At 34.0% G+C, this 12,333-nt stretch overlaps 1 protein-coding gene across 1 annotated transcript; it reads right to left on the bottom strand.

The window, feature by feature from the left end:
* Positions 1 to 993: 993 nt before the first annotated feature.
* On the bottom strand, positions 994 to 1,866 carry LOC113761990 (Werner Syndrome-like exonuclease). Its single transcript, XM_027305215.1, has one exon. The coding sequence runs from the start codon at positions 1,821 to 1,823 to the stop codon at positions 1,188 to 1,190; it is 636 nt and encodes a 211-aa protein (XP_027161016.1). The 5' UTR covers positions 1,824 to 1,866; the 3' UTR covers positions 994 to 1,187.
* Positions 1,867 to 12,333: the final 10,467 nt, after the last annotated feature.

Below are 12,333 nucleotides of genomic sequence, written 5' to 3'. Positions count from 1 at the left end.
ATGTTAAATTGACTTTGTCAATTCAGCACATTTCGTAAATTGGTTGTTTGTGATTAATTTGGATTGAAAAGGACAAATTTTAGGAAAATTTGCACTCCTTCAACATCAAAATACTGATAGACCTCAGTCTGTTTGTACGATGGATCTTTAATGAGTTAGATATAATTCCTGCATTATCCTCAGGACCTCAACTTAGAACAAATTTTTTTTTTTTTTTTGTTAAATTATCCTCAAAGCACAATTACATTGGCTCATCTCCATTCTTTCACTTCTTAATACCACTCTCTCCCATTATCTTTTCCTTAGTTTCTTACTCAAAATCCTCACAATTTATTGACACCAAATTATTCACCAAATGTTGGGAACGCAGTAGGCAACATGGAGGGATACAAGATTTATTTGGGTCAAGAGTGATGGCGTTTTTTTCATCAAAACCAGTTAAGTCTAACACGCACAAAAGGGAGGAATCATGAACACAGGGGCATTAGTACTCTCATAGTGATAGTGGACAACTGAGACAAATTAAAACACGGACCGTACTCTGTGAAGTCTAAAAATACAAAGCTGTGAAAGTAAATAACTCAAATACATAGTCATTATCAATTGTTAATCTTTTCTTTCATAACAATACAACTAATCAACAGTATTGTGAGATTAATAATGAAACGCTGTCAAATTACTATTCATAAGGCTGCAGCTAAACCCACGAATGATAGGATTAGTGCTAATAGTTGTTACAATGTACTACCTAATAAAGCTATCCACTGTAGTAAAGGCAAACTGCAATGCCCCCATGTCTAGTTTCTGGGGAAATTTTGGACAGTTTTTCGTAGTAATATCAGCCAGCCTGTTTGGCAGAAAAATTAGGATTTGATGGTTCTCGGAGCATTGTGGTACTATAATTTTTTTTTTTTTTTCTGAAAGCTACTGTGATAGATAAAAAAAAAAAAAATCCCTGGCCAAACAATTTAAACACAATCTTTCCACACAACATTGATAAAACTTAAATATTTAGAATTTCCTCTGATGACAAGATAAGCAAATTACTTTGCTAAAAAAAAAAAGGAATTAAAAACGCCAGCATTGCTACATCATATCATAAACCACTTGCTGCATAAAGTACCCACATTACATAATATGCTTCTAGACTTCTTGCCAGCCCCAAACCAAAGGCCTAGGCCAAACAACTAGTTTTCCATGATCAGCTTATGCCCAATTTTGTAAGAAGCATAAGCATCAATGCATGCATACTCAACTTGGTTCTCATTGAGAACCCTCGCTTCCCAGTTACTCATGCAAACATGCTTTGGCTTCTTCATGTAAAGCCCCACCACATCCGATGCAAGATCCTTCAGCCCAGGCCGGCGAAATCTTCCCGGCCACCGGCGCATCGCCAGAGCCCTAATGTCAGCACTGCTGCTGCACTCCAGCCCATACTCATTCTTAAGCTTGGCTATGTCATCAGCCACCTCAATCCCCACATAGGTAAAGTTGGAGTCCGCAAGAAAATTCTTGAGGGATTGTGGGATTTCGTCCATATAAAAAAGTTGAAGAATTAGGCACTTGTCGTTGATGCAAAGCTGCAAAGTAGCTGATTTGTTGCTCATTGAGCGAATAGGATGGGGCCTCCATTCGCTGTCTAAACCAACGACAGTAGGTTTGTTAGCATACAGGGAAAGGATTTCCCTAACCCATTCATCAGCTATGGCAGCTTTATCAGTGAGAGTTGTCTCAATGGTTTTTCCGTCGCAGGTGACTGAGTATTTGGAAGTGGAGGCGTTGTAGGTTATGCTACTGGAGGGAAATCTATTATAAGCATACATGGCTTGTTTTTTCTGATTAGCAGTGCTATGAGAGATTGGTTGTGCGTAAAATGGGAAGTTTCCACAGGGTAATGACTCCTATTTATAGGATATGAACAGAACTGAGGCCAAAAGAACTGTTGTTACTATTGTTTCCCACAATTGAACACTTTGGCTGGTGAAGATTTTTCAACATTCCTGTCAAATGCTTCTCAACAGTTAAGAATCGACGTACATCTCAAGAGAATCATTGTACATTGAAGGATGAGAATTGCACAAGCAACGTATCTCAATCAGTCACAAACAATAATATCAGTTGTTATTGACTGAATCGGGACCATGAGTGATCCTAATGACCATCAACAGCAACCATTCAACAGTCTGATAGAATCGACGTACATCTCAAGAGAATCATTGTACATTGAAGGATGAGAATTGCACAAGCAACGTATCTCAATCAGTCACAAACAATAATATCAGTTGTTATTGACTGAATCGGGACCATGAGCGATCCTAATGACCATCAACAGCAACCATTCATATCCTAAACTTTTTGATTTTATCAAACCATAAAACTACTCTTTGATAGCCCCCAAAAAAAAAAAAAAAAAAAGAGCACATACAATGAATGCAATTTTAACACATATAAACTGGACAATTTTATTAATTCAAAACTCAAGAATAAGAATATTAAATCTTAATCTTTCACTCACGACAACTTATAAATTAATCTTAACTTAGAATTTTTCTTTCAGACCCACTTTTGAAAACTCAAATCAACTCAACTCAACTCTCCCTTCCAATGACAATCTACTATACTAATAATATTTATAGATTACAAAACTTCCTAAACAAAGATAATTACACACCAAAACTTACTTGAAAACTGATTTGACACTTCCTAATCTACTATGAAAAAGAAACAAACTTCAAACTCAACTAATACTTATAGAAAACTGACTAATACTCTACCATGTAATTACTTAAATCTAATAAACTAAACAAATAAATGAAATAAGCTTGGTTTAATTTCCTTCAATCTTGATAATTCCTGCACATTTCCTTTGTAGTAAGCAACCTATCAGGTTCACACACGAACAAAATTTATCCAAGGCAACTTTGGAATCTCTTTCTTTTGCTTTTTCTAAAGAAAATTGTACTACAAACTGTTTATTAGCACGACAGAGGAAGCTTATTGCTTTTGTGCATTTTTCCACCAGTCAATTGCTGTAGAATTCAATGGAGTCACTGTTATGTTAGGTTTGCTTTCACCGAAAGAACGTGCATGGCCAATGTGTGACGATTGCAACAATGACGAAAACAGCATTATGGAATGGTTGCGATCATTCCTAGGCTAGGCTTCATTTTATATGTTACTAGAATCGGATAAAGGAAGCAGAATTTTCTTCTTTTTTTTTTGTTTTAATTGGAGGCCCGAATTAAAGGTTGTGTATCTTATGTGTAAACACAAATACTAAATATAATTGGTCGAAAAAATTATCAATTTAAGTTATCAAGTTATTGTTTTGACAAAGAAAAAAAGAGTTTTACCCTTTAATTTTTCTTTCCCTTCCCCCCCAAAACCAATCTGAAATGTGGCAGGTAACAAACATCGATTCAATTCTTTGGGCCGAAGCAAAATGAATTTCTGCATAAAAGAATAGAATTGGGAGTGATATGTGAAGCTCCCCAATAAGCTTCTTTATCAAGTGGATGTAAACATCAAGACTCGGATCCTAGACATAAAGGAATGAGCTTGGGGCCTCCAATAAACCAAGATCATGATGATGAGAGTAGGCATGATTGATAAAGCAGGGACTGCTAGGCTTTTAGGCTCCTTATCTCTATTAATAGTGTTTTACTTTATCTATTAAGAAATGGTTGCCAAGAAATTCATACATACATCAATGTCATGTTCAGCTGCATGCTTTAGGACTTGAAAGATAAATCAACATGCTTAAGTGTCTCTTACCTTTCGGATTTGGGAGAGATACGATGATTTGGCATTCCATTTTCTTTTTTTCGATTTGCCATGCTTGTGAAATTTGAGTTTATACCTTTTTTTTTTTTTTACCTATAAATCAAGGCTCCATCAACATATGTAAGTTATATTTAAGTGCTTTCTTCAAGAAATTCAACGACATGATTTATATTTTCTTGGACATTCTTGAGTTCACAGTGTTTCTAGTATCAATCTCTAGATGTTGAAATTACTCATATTTCTAAAATTTCTCACTCCCTAGATTTCATATCTTCCCAAAATGGGATCATTTTAACTTTTTCCTCTGAAAAAAATTATACAAAATCTCGTCCCAGGGATAAAAGCCAAATTTAAAAATTTTAATTAAATTGCATTTTTATTTTTGTTTCTTTCTTTTTTTCATGAAAAATTAATTTCATTGACAAACTAAAAGCTTGAAAAGACCTTTTTCAACCCAACTATTATATAGTGATCCTGAAAGCCTACTAAGTTAAACATAAAGGATCAACTCACCTAAGTGACCTTAGTCTTTCTCTGTACATAGTAGAATCAATTTCCCTATATTGAATTTTGGGTCTCTATACAGTTCTTCCTTTAACTTCGTTTTGTTTTTAGTACTGGAGGCCTCAATCACTTCGGCCTGATCTACAGCAGAGAATGATGTGCTGGCCAAATTACTGAAATGGAAGCAACGATTTTCATTCCATAAGAAAGCCTCCCAAGCTTGACATTGAAATAGACAATGTGCCCAGATTCAGGCTCTAAATCTTGTCACCGACTAGCTTGAAATCCAGTCGCTAGGCCTTAAATAGCTATGGATTGGGTACTTGAATAGAAACTAAGACAGTCCATTACGACTTTGCAGAAGTTGATCTCCACATAAAACTCAGCCCACTTGTCAATTATTTCTTTTCAAGTTCCCATAGGGTTCATGACTCAAGGGAAAAGGGAAAGGCAATTGAAAGTAACGAACTATAAACCAAGAATTAAAGTTTAGACCACAGTTATTAAACCTGACCCGATAAGGAATCTGGTAGAGGGATTGGATCAATGGGTTACTGGTTCAATCGGTGGGTCACTGGTTAAATCGGTGAGTAGTAATTTAATATTTATAAATATAAATAGTAACTTTAATATAAGTAAAATATATAATAAAGTGCTTTTAAATACTAATTATTATACTTAGAAAGATATATAATAAATATATAGATATTAATAGAATATTCAATTTTATTTTATTAGACTTTTAAATAAATAAATAATATAGTCAAGTAGAAAACAAAATTTATACCGATTGTTTTATAAAATGTAGCATTATTTTTTCATTATTTTATTTTTTGGTTTAAACACAAAGTAATTTTCTAACTAATCAAATATTGTCAGTTAAAAGGATTAATTGTATAATAAAAAAAATAAACAAGTTTAATAAAAAATATTTAGTTATAAAAAAAACTAATCAAGTGGTAAAGTCTTATACATATTTAAATGAAGATCCAATATACAAATCTTATCAAAAGCATATATACATTTTGTTTAAAAAATAAAGACCCACAATTTAAAAAAAAAAAGAAAAAAGATAAAGCAGGTCAATTGAAAAACATGACAAATTCCTGATAGAACCATTGGATCAAAAGGATTCGTCTGGGTTTGACTGGGTCAATTTCTTATCCGGTCAAACTAGAGACCCGGCCCGATTTGATGCTTGGGTTACCGAATCAATCGATTCAACCATCAAGTCAGACCGGACTAGGTTTAATAACTATGGTTTAGACGGGATTTGATTTTGAAAGTCCTCAATTCCCATTTTTTTGAATCTCTTTTATAGGAAAATAGTAATAAGAGAGAGAGAGAGAGAGAAAAAAAAGATACAGCTGAATTTGGTCATTCAAAAATTTAGAAGCCGCCTAGTATCGAGTATGTGCGTGTGTGATTTTTTTTGTTGGGTTATTTGTTACAGAAATGAGTGGTCCTTGAACCAATCATAAGAGGCAATTATCTTCAACTTGCAAGTCACTACTAGCTTTAGCAGTGGTACCATGCAAAATAGCAGTAATAAATCAGGTGTCACCCTAGCCTGCATTAGGGGAGTTGCCATGCTGGAATTGAGAAGTGCTGAAGGGTAATTGAAAAAGGCACTGCGAGAAAAGGAAATGAATGCCCCATTTGGTCTATTCTCTTCTACTATCACATTCACGAGATCCCATTCCACATATGGAAATGAATGTCAATGGCTTCAAGTTGCACCCAGTAATTAGTAGGACGTTTCACGTGTAATTCACATGTCACGAGTTGGATTCATCAAGAAAGTACGTGGTGAATCACTCTTAATCCTTTTAACACAAAAAAAAGGTCGGTACAGTAACTTTTTTGTAAATATTTTTTTTTTAATAAGAGAATGATGAAATTTAAGAAATAGGGAGGTGGGCACAATTCTAATTACTAGTTTCAAATATTTTTTTTAAAAAAAGCGTTAACATGCCATTTGAACTTTCTAACATCTTGTGTTCAATATTACTTCTACGAGGATTGGAGATTTTAGGTGAGATAATTATGAAAAATCCAGTATTTGATTATAGACATGCTTCATCCAGCTTTCACAAAACTAGGATTTGTTTGGAATGGGGGATTTGATCGTAGTCAATGACAAACCCATACCATCGAATTTTCCAAAGGATATGAAACCATGGATCTACATATCGTCAAATTTATCCTACAAAGTTTGTGTGGATTATGACCCTTTTTTTTTCAAATTAAAGAAAAATGCATGAACATTGTGGAAGCTTACCACCTAAACATAAATGGACCGAACAAAAAAAAAACAAAAAAAACTCTTCGCGATTTATAATTTCAACTAATTCACAAAAGATATTTCAAATCCTCCTGTAAAGTCCAAGTTGCATACTGATTACATACTTGTGGACATGTAAGTTCAAGATTTGAAGTTAAATTGATGATCTACGAGGACCAGTTTCTGCATAGGAATTTCTTATGTTAATATCAAGCTTCCCTCTTTATGTAATTAAATAAAAGACTTGCCTAAGAATTCCAAGACAAATTATGCAGCTGGTTTCTGTTGTCTTTATGTTAAACTTTTGTATTTTATGAACGACTGTATAAATGCCGGACCACCTATCCAAAAAGTCCACCCTTGTATACATGGCCTCAGAAACTGTCTTGGAAAAATTAGTGCCTCGAAGCAATTTTTGTTTCTGCCAAAATTTCAACTAATGTATATTGCTTTCTTCTGATATCTAAGACATTATATATTTTTTCAGCAATACAAAAGCATTCCCAATTTTTTCAGAGTAACAAAGCAAGGGACATAAATGTGCGGACTTGGCCTGTAATATTTGAGGGCAATCAAAGCAGTTGCAGTCTTCTGGAATTCAAGCTGAAGATGACAGAAATATTGTTGCACGAATGACATTAGGGCACTTTGCCTATCAAAGAAAAGGGACGGCTGTCTTGATTGAAGTCACATGGATGCATGTGAGACTACTATTTTGTCTATCTGTATAAGTGGGAGAAATGAATGAAAATGACTTTATATCTTGTATTTTTTTCAGGCAAAAGGAAAAGAAGGCTATAGAAGATAATCTGGTGGTGAGAAGAACAGTTTATTTGGTCCCTCAATCTGCTTTGCCTCCGTGGCTAAATTTGTGGCCATTTGAAGATCAGAAATTGGTAGTTATCCTCTTCCTAGCTTCCTTGATATTGTACATTCATTCAATCTGATCCCTCTCTATTCCATATGGCGGTGAAGATTTTGCATATGCTCGAAGAATATATACATTTGGTAAATGAATGTGCATAAGATCCAAATGGCTAAGCTAAGACAAGGTTGATTGATTAGATTTATGTAGGGCATACTATCCAAAATTTCGAATGGCTTATGTGCAGTGCAGGGATTCTTGCTTTGATGATGAGTAGACATAAAGTTGGAGTACCATTAATTTGATGTTTAAAATCCCTTTTGGGATTTAATGAAAGGAATGAAAACCATTCTTAATTATGAGATTGGTTTTAATGAAATGAAATCATGTTAAAAAGTTTGGAAATTTGGTACATAAGTAATCAACGTTTTTAAGTACTAGCTGAAGGTGGTGAACGGACATCTAGATTAGCAAGAGTGGAAAGTTTTGATGAGCTCAAAGTTGCATGTGCTTGGTGACAAGCATAATAATTTGTGTTCCAAGATATGCTAGAGAATAGCATGATGCAAATAATAATAATGTACGTATGCCACAAAACCAACAAACTACAATTGGATGACAGGAAAACTATCGAACGAGTCTTTAGAAGAGAGTTTTAAACCTCTATTTGAGTAGATGTCGATTAAGGAATTAAATCCCTTAAAATATCACAACATAGTTATCTAGGACATCTCCCTCTGCATTGTTTTCTTCCTAGCTTCATAGGGTCAGAAAAATGTAGTTTTGACTCGAGACCAGTAGAGGGCAGCTCTGAAAATGATGAACAAACATCCAAAAGAGATCAAATTTGACTTGTTCTTCAAGGGGGCAGGGGCTCAATCCTGATCAGCAAGAAAGTTTAAAAATTTTACCTACCAAGTAATAAGTTCTTGACAAATATATATATAGGGAATGGAAATTCTCTATGAGATACATAGAATAGAAGTCGTGGCACAGTTTAGTTAGCACACGAGTCATATTGGTTTTGGTTATCAGGCACACGAATCGTTTGACCCTTGATCTGGGACAGATGTTGACTACAGAAATTAACAATATCTTTATTATTATTTTGGATTTCCTGGTGGCAATGTCAGAATATTAATGAGTTAAAATGAAATTTTGTTTTCAGCCAGGGAGGACGCCGGACCACACGTGGGATGCCGGCAGCTCGAAAGGAAAGCTACTTCACAGTCCACACACACACACACACTCATGTATCATCCCTATTTTAAAAGAAAAGAAACAAAGAACCCGTTTGGCAAACAAGCGTTTTAGGTGTTTGTCTAAAATTTTTCTGTAATTTATTATAAAAATTGTAGAAATTTTTTTAAAATGTATAAATTTTTAGATATTTTGAAGTGTATAGTTTAAATTTTTTGAGAAATTTTTTAAAATTACTGTAATTAAAGTTGTTAAAAGACTTGCGAAAGACAAACTTGACCAAAATTTTGTTTGCCAAAACAGGCCCAAAAGTTCTCAAAGAAACAAGTAAAACCCCTCCACTCCCTTGCTTGGTGGTGCTCATGTTGGAATTTTGGTGAGGAATTCACATATATAAAAGTAGGAGAAAACCTTGAATTTGGAAAATCATTTTGTGATGAATTTTAGATACAAATCATGCATATTGATCTATTTGAAATGTCATAATAACAATTGAAAAATGAGATGAACAAAAAAAAAAAAAAAATTAATTTCACTAATCTTTGTGGTTTGCCTTGCCATTAACAAGTTTTGTCTACCGACTTTGACTTTTAACTTAACTGCAGTATTTTTCCTTGTTCCATTAACTTGTCGTGTCTAAATTTTTCGCTCTTATTTTCATTTGGTTTCCTTTCTACCATACTGCCTCTTTCCTTCAACTACCGTGACCTTGACATGCAACTCCTGATAAAATGACCATAAAAGACAATGAGATCAACGGCGATTGCTGTCAAATTTCCCCTTCTGGTTCCTCAAGATGGTGACCTTTACTCAATCACTTTCACTTATAGGATGTTTAATTATGTGTTTCTTTCTTTCATACTCATTTAGGGTTATATATAACGTATCGTAATTTCAAAACATCTCAAATGAAAGATTTGGTACATGTGAAATAATACATTTGTTGTCGCAACTATTGTTGAAAACGCTGGATCTGAGGTTAATTTTGAGCGTTCAAAAACGATGGAATTTAAGAAGCAATAAAGAAGAAAGGAGATTTGAACCTAAGACGTCTAAATTCTGAAATCTCAACATTAACCATTAAATCAACAAAAATAAAAAAAAAGTGTTGACTAGCTAGGTAATGATGTTGAGATGTGGTAGCAAGAGAGCTAGATTAGATTAAATATGGTATATGCCGAATTAGGGTTCCAAGAATCTATTTTCTCCCATCAACGTGTAATTCAAACTAATTAAATAAATATATCTTGAAGAAGAAGAAGAAGAAGGATATTATCAAAACTTTAGAGTCAGCAAACTAATTTTACCAAGTTTGAGGAGGCATGTCCCATATATAATTCTTCTGCTGGCTAGTGCGATATTCCCACCGAAACATGAGATGAAAAAGCAGAAAGCTTTCCGTATGAGAGTCACATGGATGCATGTGAGCTTTAGACTCTATTATAGCAGGCAGCAGCACACATGCGAAACCAAAATAAAGCAAAACACAACAACATGTATAGCTGAAGATAAAATGTCTCATATTTTTCTTTTGTTTTACTAAAATTATCATCACTATAGCTGAAGATAGCCTCCGAAACATGCAAACCCACTCTTTTTTTTTTTTTTTAAATAATCAGTTTTTCTGATATTAATATCGTCTGGTTTTGGATTTAAATAAATTTTAGACCCTTAATAAAGAAATTACTTAAAACACTTGAGAATCTATTTAAGAAAAAACTTTCAACTGATTCCGATTTTCTTTTTCATATATAATCATCATCCACAAAATCTACAAGAAGAACATAATGGTCTTAGTATTTGGTTTGAATGTGTTGTTGGTTTCAAAGTCCTTTAATGGCTTGTACATAATTTTCAACCTTGGCTCAAGTCCTCTCCCAAAAAAGGTTAGATGGACGGAGGGAGGGAGGGAGGTGGTCCAATTTTAGACCATATGAGATGTTCATGCAAGAATGATCCTAGACCATAAAGTTCATTGATACAACTAGTCTAGTAGTACTAACAATTGAATTGAATTGAATTGAATTGAATTGAAGGGCATTGAAAAGCAAAAGCATACATATATATATATCATCATCATTATCAAAAAGTGAGAAATGTTTGAATCAATTACTATCTCACATGTGCAATATATACGCAGATATAATAAGGTGTGGTGGGGGCTCTTTCAATTGGATCACATGCACATGCCATGCGGCTGTTGCTTATTAGACTGGTTTTGGCGCATTTGCCAACTTCCGTAGCTTTTTGTGGGGGCTGGTGTGGGAGGGTTAGGTTGTCCAGGCAACATCGATGTATTTTAGTACGTTACGGGTCTACGTCTTCCGTCATTTTCCATTTCTACCCCGTTTTCTAGTTTTATCCCGTACAAATACCTACTGTTGTAGACTGGTTTTGGCGCATTTTTTTTTTTTTTTTTTTTAAATAGTAAAGTCAATTTCTGCTAGTTTTTGTTTACATTTCAATTGCATTTGTTTCATTTCAAGTTGATGATGCTTTTCTTTTAGTAGTGTAAAGTATTTTGTCTTGGGTCGTAGCGCTCGTGTTCGATTTTGAATCCTAATTAAAGTGCTGTTAATAAGCGATTTATAAGGATCACTGTCAACTGCTCGATGAGCCGGTGGCATACTTTATGTTTAGAATAGATGGGTCTTCCAAATTTTGATACCAAACTATATAGATAAAGTGGTGTAAATTTTGGAATACATAACTCGGGCTTAGTTTTTTTTTTTTTTTTTTTAAATTTTAGGGTTACATTAAAGGAGGGGAAACAAAAGTAATTTTTCGAACAAGAGGGAGAAAAGGGGGTAAAATATGCATTTAGCTCCAAGAATGTGGAACACTTCTCAACCGCTTAATGGAGATTAGTCCATCCTAATCGAGTGGATTAACTGTATATCAAATGATGTGGACAGAAATCAGGCGTGCCATGAGGAGTACCAACTCGGCCAATGATAAAAACAAAATAATTTCTTGTGTTCTTTCCTCCCATTACCTCAGCAAAAAGAACCATAAAATATTGTAACTTAATTAAAACCTTCCTCTTATGAATTAGTGAATAAAATTGGTAGCTAATTAAACATTTTGCTTGCTGAAAAATCAAAAAGCCTAAATCTACATCTATGGTTCGCCTGGAGACAGCTTGGGGCCACACAAAATTTGCTCCCTGGGAATGTGATCTCTCCATCCTATCCTTTTCTGATTTATGTGAGCAAAGGAAGCCGAGAACCTGCGGTAAGCAATTTGACTTGGGTTCCTTTGAAAGGATACTCGCCGTTACCATATTTCCCTTTATTCTTCACTCCTTTACCAGCATTTCCCTTTTTGGACCATAAAACATGTGCCAACATTTATTCATTTTAGTAAAAATTATATCACCCATCCATAGTCATTCTGAACAGCTATTATTGTCCCCTTGATGCAAAACCTTTTTTTTTTTTTCCAGTGCATTAACATCATCTCATGTGCACCCTGTCTCATAAATTATGAGTTTTAATTTTGTTCCATAAATTATGTGTGCCTCTGATAAAACTAGCATTTGAAAACTAAAATTTGAATTCGTTAAATTATTAAATTGTTAAGTACTAAATTTAACATGTTTGATTGTATATCACATTAAATATAAATCTAATAATTTATCGCTTATTTTTTGAAACAAATTTTGTCTAAAAAATTTACTGTCACTTAATTAATTCAG

Source organism: Coffea eugenioides, chromosome 2 (genome assembly GCF_003713205.1).
Source record: "Coffea eugenioides isolate CCC68of chromosome 2, Ceug_1.0, whole genome shotgun sequence".
Taxonomy (NCBI): Eukaryota; Viridiplantae; Streptophyta; class Magnoliopsida; order Gentianales; family Rubiaceae; genus Coffea; species Coffea eugenioides.
This window is presented reverse-complemented; position numbering and strand designations above follow the sequence as displayed.